General features: G+C 40.4%; 1 protein-coding gene across 1 annotated transcript in view; it reads left to right on the plus strand.

Annotated features, from left to right (window-relative positions):
• The window catches only part of SLC35F2 (solute carrier family 35 member F2), a 92,097-nt gene that overhangs the window by 52,706 nt on the left and 22,086 nt on the right, over nt 1-17,305 (plus strand). The window contains exons 2-3 of the mRNA XM_007945985.1: nt 9,472-9,647; nt 14,000-14,127. Coding sequence (XP_007944176.1) covers nt 9,472-9,647; nt 14,000-14,127 — 304 coding nt within the window. The remainder of the gene's footprint in view (nt 1-9,471; nt 9,648-13,999; nt 14,128-17,305) is intronic.

Consider the following 17,305-nt stretch of genomic DNA (forward strand, 5'->3'; position numbering starts at 1 on the left):
TCAAACTCACTAGCCACTCCTTGGAAGGAAGGTTGGGCAATCTACTTGGCATAGTGATACTGCCTCAGAAACCCAAGAAGGGATCGCTCTGAGTTGGGTCTGACTTGACGGCACCTAACAACAACAACAACAACAAACTTTGAAGAATACACGATCAATTAGTTGGCTAAATGATTAAATGAATGAAAGGTTTGGTTTCATTCCACCACTTGCCTATCAGTTTGCTGTACTGTGGTGGCTAATATGTTGCTTTGATGCTAGAAGCTTTACCACTGGTATTTAAAATACCAGCAAATATGACAGGTGTCAGTAGAGCTTACAGATGAAGACATACTAGGGAAAAAGGCCTGGTGATCTACTTGCAAAGATTAGCCAATGAAAACTCTATGGATCACTATAGAATATTATCCTATATAGTGCTGGAAGATGAGCCCCCTTTGTTGGAAGATACTCAGAATACACAGAGCCACAATAATGGACTCAAGAATGTGAATGTGATAGTTGAAGATGTGTCAACTTGGCTGGACTCCAGTTGTGAGTGGTGGTTCCCATGATGGATCACATAACTGAGTTCTAAGCAGCCGGTCTGCCTAAGGGGAGTTTCCCCGGGGTGTGGCCTACCTGCAATGCTATCCCAGGGACAAGCTGGAAGAACGGCATTCCGGACTATATACTTCCTGGAGCGAGCAGCTCGCTGCTCGCCCTGGAGGTTTTCGGATTCATTCTTTGTTGGGAACAGCGACCAGCGCACTGCGTGTCAGCTTGATTCTCTCGGCTCTGTTGTGCTTACGGGAACCAGACGACTCCGGGCCCCATCTCTCTCCAGAGACGAACTTTGTGACTTGAGCTCCTCTGTCGTGCGTGTGAAAGCCAGACGGCCCCTGGGCCCCATCCCCCTCCAGAGACGAACTTTTCAGCTTGAACTTGTCAGCTTCTACATGCTTGTGAGCCATTTATCTAAGATAAATTTCTCTCTCTCTCTTTCTCTCTCTCTCTCTCTCTCTCTCTCTCTCTATATATATATATATATATATATATATATATATATATATATACTTTGCTGGTTTTTGTGTTTCTCTAGAGAACCCAATCCAACACAGTGAACAATTATGAAAATGGCATAGGACCAGGCAATGTTTCTTTATGTTTTACATGGGATCACCATGAGTTGGAGCCAACTCAAAGGCAACTAACAACAACAGTGGTTTCTTTGGAAAATATATGTGTAAGAATGTGTTTTGGGATGGGACGCATTTTAAGATATGTGCTTTATGGTTTTTGGAAGGAAAAACGGAGAAATAAACTGCATTAAAAATATTTCTGCTTTCATTCCTAAAGCTCATGGAGCTCTGGTGGCATAGTGGTGAAAGCATTTGGCTACTATCCAAAAAGTTGACGGTTTGAACCCAGCAGCCGCTCCACGGGAGAAAGATGAGGAAGTCTGCTTCTGTGAAGATTTATAGCCTTGGAAACCCTATGGGCAGTTCTGCTCTCTAGGATTGTAGGATTGATATGAGTCAGAATCAACACAATGGCTATGGATTTTATAAATCTTTCTTCTTTCATTCCTTAAGCTCCGCCGGTATAATCTATCAAAGAGTAATGTGCTTAGAAGTGACCCTTACTTAACTTATCCTCTACCTGTTTTCCCACCCTACCCTCTTTGTTCCATCGCTTTTGTTTGTTTGTTTGTTTTATCTGTTGGCCTGTTTCCCACAGTGGGAAGCTGCTTTGGGAAACAGTTCTTGAAGTTGGACCATATCCTGCTATTGAAGTTTACTTCAGTAAAAGTTCTGTCTAAATAACTCTGACAGGATATATCCCATGGTTAGATACTTCCCTTAGAGGGGAATGGTTTTGTTAATGCTGTAGAGCGTCCCTCTGTCCAGAAATCACACAAAGTAGGACGTTGTGGTGAAATGGGAATACTTAATTGTCAAGCCATAAGTAACACAAATTGTTTTAAGGTCTTTGGTATCTCCCACTACAAGTCTGAGTGTTTCTCTTCTTTCTTTCTTTCTTTGTTCAACCGCCACCTGCTCCAACTTCTCTTGTTATAGCTCTCTTTTCCATTATAGATGAGGTCATTATGATTTGGAGCCAAGGGAAGTGCATTCTTGTAAATCTACATACTCCATTTGTGACTTTTTTTTTTTTTTTTTTAAGAAGAGGGCTATACTTTATAGTTGGAGGACAGCTTGCTTAATTCTGTTATTTTAGAATGCAAATATGAGCTTGCTAGAGGGATTTTGTCAATATGTGAACAGGCCTTTGTGCTTCCACGTGTCTTGTTCTCACTTATTTCATATTTATAATTGCTTTCAAGTCCATTATGGGATATGAATTTTTTTATGCATTTGATTATGTTGTCAGCCACCTGATTAGATTTTCAGTGCGTTGTGCTTTAGACAACCAACTCTGCCATGGTATGTAGGGAAGCAGTGTTAATACTGGTAGGAGAAAAGTCATGCTAGAATCATTCTTTCCTGAAAGCAAGGTGAAGCACAAGGATCTTTTAAAGAGGGGGTTTTCTAGTATAGACTCTGTTATTGAATTATAATAGAGAGGTGAAGGAAGCTAAGAAGAAAGATGTCTGGAAAGGAGAGTGAAGAGATAGAGATAAAGAAGGTGGGAAGATAGCGACTGTCAGGGATTATCCCTCCTAGTATCCCAAGAACATATGCTGTAGGAAAGAGAACAGATATCTAGTGGTCAGAAAATTTGGGCATTGACTCTGCTTCTGTAAGATCTGAGGCAAAAATTTCCCTCTTCTGAGCCTGTGTCCTCAATTTATAGAAATAGGCTGGTAACTGTAGTGGCCAATCCCAAAGTTCTGCAATTCTAAGACTTTCTTCCTGGGAGAAAAAGAAACTTACATAAATCCTTTTCTTTAAACAAATTGAACCTGCAATCTAGTCTTTTAATAGTTAAGAGCATTAACTATTTAAGCCACTTGCTGTGCCTTCTACTAAGTGCATGACTGTGGGCAAGTTCTGAACCACTCTGGGTCTGATTTTCCCTCTCTGTAACATGGGTGCAAATTTATTTCCCTCAGGGTTGTTGTGAGGAATATGTTGAGAATGCATGCTTTGAAAATATAATTGACCATGAAATACAGGAATAGTGGAACCATTCTCTCAGCCAGGTACCTTTCCCCACATATCCCTGAAGGATGTATGTGTCTGAGAAAGATGACATGAAATGGCTGTACGTTTTTACTCTTTGGCTTTGGTCTCACATTCTTATAGACCCTTAGTGGACTTACAGGACCAAGTGGTGAATTATTTTTGTCTAGGATGGGGAAACCTAAAACCCAGAATCAATGCAGACCATGCTTCCTTCAAGAAGATGTGAACACAAGAGAAAGATAGAAACCCCTGGATCTGGCTTACCTCATCAGTCTGTGGCAGGTGGAGCCTCTCCAAAAAAGAATACTGCCCCTGTGGGAGCATTCCATAACCATTTACTCAACTTGGTGACAATTCCATTCAATAGCCTAACAAAGTATCTTTGGATTTGGTTCATTCCTAACAGCATTCCTCCGCCTTGAGGGTTGAGGTTCCTCAGTTCCTTCCCTTTGAGAGAAATGGATTAAACTGCATGAAGTAATGTAAGCCTTTAAGGAGCAATTTAGCAAAACAAGTAAAAGTTGAAGATATTTCTACCACAGGACCAATGATTCCACTCTTTGGTGTATCTCCAGAGCAATGATTCCTTTCATCTTCAAAATACAAACAAGAAAGTCATTATATTTGTAGGAGACTCAGTGCTCAGAGTTCAGTGCTCCTAGCGGAAGGCAACTGTCTGGAATCGCCATCAGGCCATCCTGAGTGCTAAAGTAATTATGTCTTTACACATCTGTATCCTACTTGCACCAGTTGGTTGAAAGCTAGAAAAACTCTTAGATATGTACATCAGGAGACATGTGCATTGTTTATAAAAGCCAAAAGATAATATTGGAATATCACCTAAATATTCATCAATGAAGGAGTGGGTAAATAAAGTGTGACATTAATTTAGTGGAGTATTCAAACCCACCAGCCACTCTTCAGAAGGAAGAGTGGGCAATCTACTTCCGTAGAGATACCGCCTCAGAAACCCAAGGAGGGGTTGCCACAAGTCATATCGACTCGATGGCAGTGAGTATACTAGTAAAGGAAAGGAAAGAACTATGACTAATATATCAATATAGATAATTCTCTCAAAGTCTCAGCAAGTTGCAGAAATATACATTTATATGATGCCACTGATATAAAGTTTATGAATAAGAAAAACTGCTATTTATTGCTAGGGATACTTACATAAATAGTGAAATGTATGCAGAAATTCACAAGAATGATAAATACCAAGTTCTGGATGGTAGTTATATCAGGAGGGCTAAGAGACATAGGGAGCTCTGGTAGTGTAGTGCCTAAGGCACTTGGCTGCTAACCAGAAGGCTGGCGGTTCAAACCCACCAGCCACTCCTTGGAAGGAAGATGGGGCAATCTACTTCCGTAGTGATACTGCCTCGGAAACCCAAGGAGGGGTCGCTATGAGTTGGGTCCAACTTGATGGCACATAACAACAACAACAACAACAAGAGATAGGGAGAAAACACAATATATATTGATATTGCCGTGATTTTCTTTCTTAGGCTGGTGAGTAGATACATGGATACATGTTAATTATACATTATACTGAGGGGTTGCTATGAGTCAGATCTGACTCGACAGCAGTTTTTTTTTTAAATAATAAATTCATTAAGAAGAAATTAAATTGTATGAAAGAACTCTGAGATGAGGCTGGAGAGTTAGGCAGGGGTCAGATAATGGAGTGCCTTGCTGGCCATTTTAAAGTTTGGATTTACTTTCAGGGCAAAGGGGAACCACTGAAAGGCTTTAGACAAGGGAACTATCCCATCAGATTAACATTTAGATAGACCATTTGGTTTGAAGACTGAATTTGGGGAGAGTGAGAGTAGAGGAGAAAGAGCTTTTAGAGACACTTGCTACAGTTCAAACTAGAGAGCACTTCTGCCTTGAAACATTTCTGTTGGCTTCCAGAGTGTTCTTCATTCCTAGTCCTCTCCCCAGTTCTCTGGCCATGCCCCTTCATCTACATCTCTAATTCCTCTTCTGCCTCTGACCCTTAGGTGTTGCTCTTCTCCAGCGTGCTTCTTTCTTCCCATCTTTTCTTCTTGCTTTCTAGTTACACTTTCATAATCTCATTTATATCTACAACTTCAGCTACCACATTTATGTTCACTCAGCCCACTAGAATCTGACTTTGGACTTTACCACTAACAGAAGAAGTTCTCTTCAAAGATCTCTAGCAATTTCCAGTTTGCCAATCCAACTATATCTCTTTAGTTATTATAACACTTCTTCTCTGTGGTTATTTTTTTAAAAATGTGGTAAATATATACGTAACAGAACATTTGCATTTTTACATGGTTTACATGTAAAGTTGAGTGACATTACTTTATGTTCATCATGTTGTTTAACCATCACCTTTATTTGTTCCAAATTTGTTCATCACTCTCTGAAGCTTTGACAAGACGGTATTGATGATCCTTTCCTTCTTAGAGTGTTTTCCTCTCTTAATCTCTGTGTTGTGGTATTCTCATTATTTCTCATGTTTCTCTGATTATTCTAACTCACTGAGGAAAAAAAAAAAGGAAATATCTTATATTTGAGAGTGCCATGTATTTGGGCATATATGGTGATTTCTTTATCCATGTACATATATTCATCTATTCAACAAATATATATTGAATGACTGCAAAGTGCCAGGCACTGGATATGTAATAGAGGACAAAACAGAAATGGTCTAAACTCCCTGAACTCCAGAGTTACAATCTGGTATTAATTAACTCTTGCTGTATAACAAATTACTTAAAACTTACTGGCTTTAAAACAAGACACAGTTTTTAGGAATCAGGAATCTAGTCATGGCTTAGTGGAGCTCTCAACTTCAGGGTCTCTCACAAGACTGCAATCACCATGTCAGCCAGGCCTGGAGTTTCATCTGAAGGATTGACTAGGAATGGATCTGTTTCCAATCTCATATGGTTGTTGGTAAGATTCATTTACCTGTGGACTGTTGGCCTGGGGGTGTCACTTCCTTGCTGGTTGCTAGCCAGTGACCACCCTCAGTCCCTTGCCATATGGGCCTTTCCACATGGCAGCTTACTTCACCAAAGCCAGCAAGGGAGAGAATCAATAGAATTTGTTAGCAAGACAGAAGTTTTATATAATATATTCACAGAAATGACAACCTGTCACCTTTGTTGTATTCTGATTCTTAGAAGCAATTCACAGAGCCCACCTACACTCAGGAGGAGGGGATTGCACAGTCATTGAAAAAAATGAAGAGGAAGTGGAGATTCATTGAAGACTACTTTAGTCTGTCTGCCAGAAACCTTGCATTGTTTTTCACTTTCTTATCTCAGACACCTCAAATTCTACTGCTCTCACATTGAATTTACTCCCCTCCCCTTGCCAAAATTCACTTCTCCTCCTGTGTTCCCTGTCTTGATCAGTAGCCTCATGTTCATCCAGTCATCCAGGCTAGAAACCTAGAGATCATTGTTAACTCCTCCTTCTGAGATTTAACAGTCACTAAATCTTGTACATTGTACCTTTGTGGCATGTTTTATACCATTCTCTAATTTCTGTCCACATAGATGTGGCTTTAGTTCAGATCTCGCTATGGCTTGGATTGTTATAGTTACTTTCTAATTGGATTCTCTGACTAGTTCTCTTTTCATAAATCTTGCCCACAGCAACCAGTTGTTGTTGTTGTTATGTGCCGTCAAGTTGGCCACGACTCATAGTGACCCCTCCTTGGGTTGCCGAGGCAGTATCACTACGGAAGTAGATTGCCCAACCTTCCTTCCCAGGAGTGGCTGCTGGGTTTGAACTGTCAGCCTTCTGGTTAGCAGTCAAGTGCCTTAGGCACTATGCTACCAGAGCTCCTGTTGTTGTTGTTGTTGTTGTTATGTGCCGTCGAGTCAGCCCTGACTCATAGCGACCCCTCCTTGGGTTTCCGAGGCAGTATCACTACGGAAGTAGGATTGCCCAACCTTCCTTCCGAGGAGTGGCTGGTGGGTTTGAACCGCCAGCCTTCTGGTTAGCAGTCAAGTGCCTTAGCCACTATGCTACCAGAGCTCCTGTAGAAGTCCTTTATTTCCTTCAAAACCTAACTTAAAAATGGCTTCTTTAATGCAGCGTTTTCCAGTTTCTCCCTTGCCTGCTAACTCCCTCACTTGGAAATAATTAGCAGTACTTGTGTGCTCTCATAGCACTTTGCTTGCACCACTGTTACAGGATTTAGAATAGTCTGCTATTTTGTAATTGATTGTTAAGGTGGCTCTTTACTCCAATGTCAAAGGCAAGGTCTGGGTCTTACTCTTCTACACATCACAGTTTTGGATACACATTGGTTTCAGCTGGGGAGTTTTGAAAATTGTTGATGCCTGGGACCCACCCCCAGAGATTGTAATGTAATTGGTCTGGGCTGCAGCCTTGACATTGGGATTTCAAAAACTCTGAGATTTTAATGTCCAGGCACCATAAAAACTACTGTTTATAGAGGAGCAGTTGAGTAACTCTCAGGTTTTTGGGAGAATGAAAGGATAATAAAATATCAAACATGAGCAGAGAGAATTTAAAACTAGAGTTAAAGCTGAGTTTTAAAAAATGAGACACACACATACACCTGTACTTTAAATAGTATATGCTGTCATCAAAAAGTGGCCATCTAAGACACAACTGTTGGTCCATTCGTTAGGAGTGAAAAAGAAAGAAGGAAACCAAAGTCTCAGAGATGAAACTAGCCTAAAGCCTGATACCCTTCATAAGGCACGGTCTCATCTGCTCTGAGACCAGAAGAACTAGATGGTACCCTGCTACTACTACCAACCCTTCTGACCAGGGCTACAATAGATGGACTTGGATAGAACAAGAGAAAAATGTCTAACAGAATTCAATTTCTTAAAAAGTCTAGACTTAATTGGATCAGTTGAGACAGAAGGACTCTCTGAGACTATCACCCTGAGATATTCTTGAAACCTTGAACTGAAACTATACCCTGAGGTCATCTTTTAGTGAAATAACATTTCAGCACAAAAAAATAAATGCTGTTATCCATGAGTACTGAGCTCCATTAAAAATAACCATTTATGTGAGACCAACAGGTCAATAATTACTCTAAAGCAAAGATGAAATGACAAGGGGGACAGGAAAACTAAAGTACTGGAAATGGAAAAACTATAATGCAATTAAGGAGAATGTTGACACATTGAGAACTCTGGTGGCGTAGTGCCTGAGGTATTTGACTGCTAACCAGAAGGCTGGCAGTTCAAACCCACCAGCCACTCCTTGGAAGGAAGATTGGGCAATCTACTTCTGTAGAGACACTGCCTCAGAAACCCAAGGAGGGGTTGCTATGGGTCAGAAATGACTTGGCAGCAGTGAGTTTTTTTTTGTTGTTGTTGCCACATTGTGAAAAAGTAAATAATATCACTGAACAACTTACGTAGAAATTGTCGTATGGAACCTAATTGGCTATGTAAACTTTCGCTGAAAACATGATAAAATATTATTTAAAAAGATCTCTAAGTGGAGCAAAGAAGAATGAAAACCAAAGACGCATGGAAACAATTAGTCCAAGTTACTGGTACGCCATGCAATTCTCAGCCTGTGTGACTATGAGACCAGAAGAACTTGATGGTGCCTGGCTACCACTGTCAACCACTCAGAGGGAGATCTATGTAGGAGATCCTGGATAGAGTGGGAGAACAATGTGGGACAAAACTCAAAATCATTTAAAAAAAAAAAAAGGATCAGGTTTTGCTGGTCTGATAGAGCCTGTTGGAATTCCTAAGACTACGGCCCCTAGCTGCCCTTCAGGTCTGGAATTGAACCCACACCTGTGGCTTCCAGCCAAACAAAAGACAGGCATAGGAGCTGAATATTTAGATTAAGTAGATTCACTCCTTGGAGAGATCAATCATGGGAGAATAGAAGGGCTGTGTATGCACAGGGGGACAGTGTCAGGGGCAGGGGTGCCTGGGAGGGAAGGTAACTCTTTCTGGGAGGGGAGCTGTGGCATTGTGGGAAGTTGCAGTCAATGTCATGAGACAAAGTATATGTGAACTGCTGTATGGGAAATGAATTTGCTCTGTAAACTTTCACCCATATCACAATAAAAGAAAAATCTCTAAATGGATAGTCAATGAGATGGGGGAATATATATATTTTTGGGAGTTGGGTAGGGTAACTAGGAATATAAAAAAGGACAAAAATGTCTCAAAATTTAACAATTAAGTTTCAATGTCTATGATGTAAGCAGTAACATGAAATAGAGAACCACTGGAATAATTATAATTTCCCTTTGTGTTTAGTACTGAAATATGTGTGTATGTGTGTGATATTTTAAAGGTTAACTTATGTGAAAATTGTTCTCATTTCCTCCTTCATTTTTTAGGGATATTTTGAAAACAATTGCTCTGGGTCAAATGTTGTCCTTGTGTATATGTGGGACAGCCATCACCAGCCAGTATTTGGCAGAAAGATACAAAGTGAACACCCCAATGCTACAGAGCTTTATCAACTACTGCTTGCTGTTTCTAGTTTATACAATGATGCTGGCATTTCGATCAGGTATGGTAAATGTGGGAATTCCTTTTTCAACAAAAATAAAAAATGTGGTTTCTAGTTATTTTTATAATAAGACATATGACAAAACCAAGAACTAGAAACTATTACTGTTTTTTATAAAAGTTATTAGAAAAGTATAATACCTCTGGATTCTATAACAGTAGTGACTGGAGATTTATGGATAATGCTCTGAAATTGTTGATTAGCACCAACCTGTTGTTAGAGTGGTTATTGAAACATACACACATAAACACACACAGTTACAAGTCAGGTTTATTTTTTTCCTTAGGTTGATAAAATTAAGGGGCAGCATAAATGCCCAAAGACAAAGTTCAGAAGGCAGGAAGGGTTAGGAAAGAAGGAGGAAGGGAAATGAGAAACTCAGGGAGGAAGTAGGATGAGTGATGTTATTACATTGAGGGGATTGCAATCAATGACGTGAAACAAAATATGTATGGACTGTTAAATGGAAAACTGATATGCCTTATAAACTTTCACACAAATCACAATAAAAAGTTAAAAAAAAGAGGGAATATTAAAGATATTTAAAAAGTTAAGAACCCCATTCTTCAAAATAAGTATTTCCAACTAACAGGAGAATGCCAGATGGAGCATCAGTCAATCAACTCTATGTTGGCAGAGAAACAAAGACAAGGAATTAACATCTTTATCACTGGCTGAGGAGGCCTGGTGGTTAAGTGGTTAAGTTCTTGACTGCTAACAGAAAGGTTGGTAGTTCAAACCCACTAGCTGCTCTGTGAAAGGAGCTCTCGTGGCATAGTGCCTAAGGCATTTGACTACTAACCAGAAGGTTGGCATTTCAAACCTACCAACTACTCTGTGGAAGGAAGACTGGGCAATCTACTTCTGTAAAGATTTACCACCTGGAAACACAAAGGGGGTCACTATGAGTCCGGAATCGACTTAACGGCAGTGAGTTGTGTTTTGTTTGTTTTTTTTTTGTGAGCTGCTCTGTGGGAGAAAGATGTGGCAGTCTGCTTCCATAAAGATTTACAGCTTTGGAAACCTTATTTGGCAGTTCTACTTTGACCTACGGGGTTGCTATGAGTTGGAATTGACTCGATGGCAGTGGGTTTGGTTTCCATTTGATAGATGAGGAAATGGAATCTGCTTGAACAATTTCTCTTAGAAAGATCAGCATGAGGCCGGTCCCCATGAGGCGGAGGTCAAAGATGTCCCAAATGTCCAACCTACCATGCCACTCCATCATTTCAGACATTAACTCCTCCTCCTCCTCCCAGTAATTTCCCCAGTCTTAGGGTTCTGTATTTCGCTGTAACGCCTCACAGAACTCACAGACACCCAAGGGTTCATTTCACATAGTAGTGGTGGAGGCTGGTGAGTCCTGGGTCCGTGAGTAGGTCTGGCGGATCCTCCCAACTCTCGGGGTTTGATGAACCTTGATCAGCAGATCAGATGACGGCTGCTGTCCCAAATCTAGGGGTGAGATGAGGATGATCCAAGACACAAAGCCGGAGCAAGAGGAGAGCGAGTCTTCCCAGGAGATTCGTAGGTATACCCTCAGGGAAGCTAAGGGTGGTGATTTGAATTATACCCACCAGCAAGGCAGGACTCAAGATACATTCCACCTGTGTTGCCCCAACAGCATTAACCTAAATCCCATCACAGAGTTGATTGCCAGTCATTATAGGGAATGACTACTACCAGCTGCCCAGCCAAGTTGATACTGGACCTTAACTACCACACCACCCCAAACAGACATGGATAATGGGATTTACAAAACATCACAGAATGGAGGACAATGGCTAGAAGGGCCAAGCAATTCACTGAAGAATCAAAGAGCAGTTAAGACTTATTCTAAGTCATATATGGAGTCACTGGTGGAGCCTGGACTCCAACCTAGGTAGCCTGGCTGCCCAGAGCCAAGGCTGTGAGCATTGTTTTGTGTTATGGCTGTTTATCATAAGAAATGACTTTCCTATGAGAAAAGAGCAGAGCATTATAAAATAGAATTAAATTAGATTTAATTCAGGGCTGTAAAGACAATGGATAACCCAGACTATTTGGGAGGGAGCAGTACTTCCATTTTCAGTACATTTGAGGCATGTAATAAAAACACTAGTGCTGGTGGTGCAAGGGTTAAGCACTTGGCTGCTATGTGGATGGTTGGCAGTTCAAACCCACCCAGCCACTCCATAGGAAATCTGTTCCTGTAAGGATTACAGTCTTGGAAACCCTATGGGACAATCTTATTCTGTCACATGGAGTTGCTATGAGTCAAAATCGACTTGATGGTACCTAACAACAACAGCAGGAGCTCTGGTAGCATAGCGGCTAAAGCACTTGACTGCTAACCAGAAGGCTGGCGGTTCAAACCCACCAGCCACTCCTCGGAAGGAAGGTTGGGCCGACTCCACAGCACATAACAATAACAACAACAACAACAACAGCATTCTTTAATTCTCTTTTAATATGAATATATATGTAAAATAGTGGTATCAGACCTTGTCTGACTTTAGGAGGACGAGAGAAAATCAAGATCAGCTCAACCCAAAGTTGATTCCTATGAAGTGGTGGTCAGATATACCTCCTCTCCAACCCTTTTTACTGATTTTGACACCAGCAGTTCCTCCCATGTCATACTGTACTTCTGTCCTGGGTTTGATAATTTGTTGCAGAACTCATAGACCATACTTACAATTATGGGATTTATTAGGGAAGTAACAGGTTACAATTCAGGATCAGGATCAACTTTGGAAGTAACAGGAATGACTCAGGATACAGTTCTTCTGTCAAGAGAGCTTCTTTTTGATTGTCCCTAGAGGCAGGCTTCTGCTGCCTGGCCCTACTTGGGCCTGGCCTCTGCTCTGCTCGGGCAAGTGTTATACTGCTTTAGTTTGTAGATAAGTACCCAGCGGAATACTCCACCAGGAAGCCTCCTGCCCAAAGGCACTCAACTCAGCTCTCTGGCTCTGTGGGTTGGGGAACCCACTGCAGCCAATTTGCCAGTTCCGTACCACTGCTGTCTAATGCGACTGTCATCCCATGATGTTGCCACCTCCACTATCCTAACTCTCCAGTGTTGTAGCTCTCTAGTGTTAACAGCTCTCTGTTTTCTGGGCCTAGGAGGTACTCAGCTCAGGAACCTCTGCTCCCAGCTCTTCTTTAAGAAGTGAGATCTCCCCCTCAAACTGTGGGATTAGCTTTTTTAAACCTAGTGGGACGGCAAAACTGACCAGTCAATCCCCTTGGTGTGCCACAGGTACTTCATGTGCATAGTCCCAGCCATCCCAACAAGAGTTTTACATACCTTATTTGCATAGTTCCACCCAGTCATTTTGTGGGAATTATAAGACTGGCCAGAAAGGCCACATAAAAAGTAAAATTCACTGCCCTGCAATATCAGTGTCATTCCTTTGTGTCAGAATATGTAACTTCTTTTATAAAGTAGAGAAAATGAAGGGGCAAATGTCAAGTTTGGCAAGAGCTTTAGGAGTTGGAAATAGAGCTGTTAGATTGTTAATAGCCTTGCTTTTCTTTGAGCATTGGTCTTCAGGAAGTCAGTGTGATTCATTAATAATACATCGGTGTGGTGCCCTCTAAGGGTTGGTTGTTAAGTGCCTTCCATGCCATTCCATGTTGAAAAAGATTGTGTTTCAAGATGTTCCTACTAGTTGGGTTTTCATGATAATTAGTTGTTTAAGATTCTCATTGTCTTTATTTCCTTGTAGGTTTCTTACCATAAAGCCATCTCATATATGTAACAAATCTATATTTCCTGTGATGACAGATACTTTTAAGTAACAGATAGTTGATTTGAATATATAGAATTTGTATAGGAAAGGTATTTTTTTCAGTGATGCCACTAAACCTTTTTTCTAAGCTTATCACTGACTTAATTTTCACTTAAAAGCATACCTCATACCTCCTCCAAAAGAATGACCACATGTAGAGTTTCCTTTGATGAAGTCCATGAATAGAGGTTAAATGACCAATGAAGTCATAGGAAAGTATTTCATTTCCTAGATTATTCTTTGGGTTGTCAGAAATGCCAACATCCAAACCTGTATCCGGACATTATGTTTCTATTACAATGAGGAAGAGAAGTTTAACCATTTTCCTCCTACTTTCTCTCTGGTGTTTTTACTGAACACTTGGTCTATGATGACATCTTAACTTGGGTCTCATACTAGATAAAAATTTAAATGACTATGCTGAGCTATTGTGGGAGTTTGAGTTGGGGGTAATGGAAAATAAGAGGGATCACATTCAAAACACACAAGAAACTCTTGCTTTGACTTTTTAGTCTCTAAATGAACATGCATGGTGTCATTTGCAGGTAATATGTATTTACTCAGATTTCTTTCAATCAGGCAATGATACTCTTTTATACATCTTGAAAAGAAAATGGTGGAAGTATATCCTGCTGGGACTAGCAGATGTGGAAGCTAACTACCTGATTGTCAGAGCATACCAGTACACAACCTTGACCAGTGTCCAGGTAAGACACTTTGATCACTTTGGATTTTAAAACTTCAGGAGAAGAATCTGAACTCACATGTGTTTATTAACCTAAATTTATTGAAAACGTGTTCACTAGAAGAAATCCTAAACACAGGTGGCTGCTATCTCTTTTCCAAATGAAGCATATGTTCTAATGAATAATGTTTCCTGGAATTAGTGGCAATGTATACAATTTAATCAGTTCCCAAATTGCTAATGCTATAGCAGATTAGAATGGTTCCTACCAAAATAAGTATAAATATTTAGTTGGCATTTGATGCTATGATGCTGACAAGTGTTTTGTTTGATGTATTGCTCAAACGTGGCATATGAAAATGGATGTACCTTTGTGCTACAGAAAAGCTGAAGGTTTGCAAGTACATATTCAACACAGAGGAACCATTGGAAGGGATGGATGTCTATTAGACATCTTGGGTAGAAGTGGTAGCCAAAGGTAGCCTATTTCTTTATTAGATTTAGTCTTGTTAGATTGGAAGAAAAAATGTTCCTACATAGCAGTACTTTTCAACTTTGTGGAGTTGAGGAAAACTAATTTCAGTTGTCTTAATGTTAACTAAAGGAGCTCTGGTGGTATAGTGCCTAAGACATTTGACTGCTAACCAGAAGGTTGGCGGTGCAAATGCACTCCGCAGAAGGAAGACTGGGCAACCTACTTCCATAAGATTTACTGCCTCTGAAACCCAAATGGGGTTGCTATGAATTGGAATTGACTTTATGGCAGAGAGTTTGTTTTTTTTTTTAATGTTAACTACGGGTATGTATCAATGTACTGACTCATCATTACTAATGACAAAACATTTTATAAACAGAGGTGAAAATGAGATGGATTCTGATGCCAGGTTTAGACTTCACAGTTTAATGAGTGTATAACCTTTTGATGCATCACTTCTCTCACTATACAGGCAGGCAGTCCCTGGGGTATGAACAAGATCCCTTCCTAACTGAGTCTTTAAGAATTTGTAGGTAAGTTGGAACAGGTGCATACAATTCTTATTTAGTCTTACTTTAGTGCAAGAAAAGGCTAGAGAAGTCATTTCAATGCTTTAAAAACTGCACATGAGGCAAGTGAAGGTGATTGTGATGAAGAATTATTTGTTGCAAGTAGGGATTGGTTCAGTCATTTCAAAGTGAGGACAAATTTACATCACTTTAAAGGGCAAGTAGGAGTTGTCCATAAGTCGGATGTTCATAACCCAGGGACTGCCTTATAAAACACAGGAATGTAGTTTCTCATCTGATCTTCAAATTATAGGATCTGTCGAAAAATTGAGACAAAATTAGACTTACTTCACCTGGAAAAGACAAGGATTGATGAAAACTCAGTATTTTCCCAGTGTGTTACTGTTACTGTTAGATGTCAGAGTCAGTACTAACTCATAGTTGAGTACCATCTGCCCATCCGGTGCCATCCTACAGTTGTTGCTATACTTGAGCCATTGTTGTGGTCACTGTGCTAATCCGTCTTGTTGATGGTCTTCTTCTTTGCTGACCCTCTGCTTTACTAAGCGTGGTGTCTTTTCTCCTTCTGATAGATAACATGTCCAAGAATACATGAGACAAAGTCTTGCCATCCTGGTTTCTAAGAAGCATTCTGGCTGTACTTCTTCCAAGACAGATTTGTTTGTTCTTCTGGAAGTCCATGGTGTATTCAATATTTGCCAACACCACAATGCAAATGCATCAGTTCTTCTTCAGTCTTCCTTATTCATTGTCCAACTTTCACATGCATATGAGACTATTGAAAATACCATGGCTTGGGTCAGGTGTACCTTAGTCTTCAAAATGATACCTTTGCTCTTAAAACCTTTAAAGAGGTGTTTTTGCAGCAGATTTGCCCATTGCAAATTGTTGTTTGATTTCTTTTTTTAATTAACTAATTACTTACAATTATTTTTTCATTTTTGCAGTGTTCCCTCCTCTCCCCTCCCACCCCTGGTAACCAACAAAGAAAGTTTCCTTCCATATATAAACCTTCCCTTGACTTTTTATAATAATGAATATAATTTGTCCTTCTATGATTGACATATTTCATTCAGCGTAATGTCCTCCAAGTTCATGCATATTATGTGGTGTTTTGCAGATTCTACATTATTTTTTAGTGTTGCATTGTATTCCATTGTGTGTATGTACCATAGTTTGCTTATCCATACTTCTGTTGATGGGCACCTAGGTTGTTTCCATCTTTTTGCTATTGTAAATTGGGCAATCTACTTCCGTAGTGATACTGCCTTGGAAACCTAAGGAGGGGTCACTATGAGTCAGGTCTGACTCCACGGCACATAACTATAACAACAGGTAGTGCTGCAGCGAACATGGGTGTGCATATGTCTGTTCTTGTCCTGGCTCTCACTTCTTTAGGATATGTATCTAGTAATGGGATTGCTGGATCAAATGGCTTTTCTAATGCCAACTTTTTTTAAAAAAAATTTTATTTTTATTGTGATTTGGGTGGAAATTTACAGAGCAAATTCACTTTCCATACAGCAGTTCACATACCCTTTATGTCATGACACTGACCACAATTCACCACAATGCAACAGCTCCCCTGCCACTTCCTCCCAACAGTCACCTCTTCCCTGTGTCCATCCCTCCATGCACCCCTGTCTCCCTGTGCATAAACAACCCTTCTTTCTCCCATGATTGTTCTGTCCAAGGAGTGTATCTACCTCAGGTAAACGTTCAACTCCTATGCCTGTCTTTTGTTTGGCTGGAAGCCACAGGCATGTGTTCAATTCCAGACCTGAAGGGCAGTTAGGGGCCATAGTCTCAGTGGTTCCACCAGGCTCTATAAGATCAGCAAACCTGATGCCCCTCCCCCCTTTTTTTCCCCAAATGATTTTGAGTTTTGTTCCACATTGTTCTCCCTCTTTATCCAAGATCTCCTACAAAGATTCCCCCTCTGAGTGGTTGACAGTGGTAGTCGGGCACCATCTAATTCTTCTGATCTCATAGTCGTATAGGCTGCAGATTGCATGGTGTACCAGTTGCTAGGACTAATTCTTTCCATGAATCTTTGGTTTTCTTCATTCTTTTTTGCTCTGGATGAGGAGAGACCCATCATTGCATCTAAATGGCTACTTGTAAGCTTTTTTTTTTTTTTTAATTGTGATTTGGGTGAAGATTTACAGAGCAAATTCACTTTACATACAGCAGTT

The sequence above is a fragment of the Orycteropus afer genome, unplaced genomic scaffold (assembly GCF_000298275.1).
Source record: "Orycteropus afer afer isolate SDZICR_OR568_19922 unplaced genomic scaffold, OryAfe1.0 scaffold00147, whole genome shotgun sequence".
In the NCBI taxonomy this organism is placed as follows: domain Eukaryota; kingdom Metazoa; phylum Chordata; class Mammalia; order Tubulidentata; family Orycteropodidae; genus Orycteropus; species Orycteropus afer.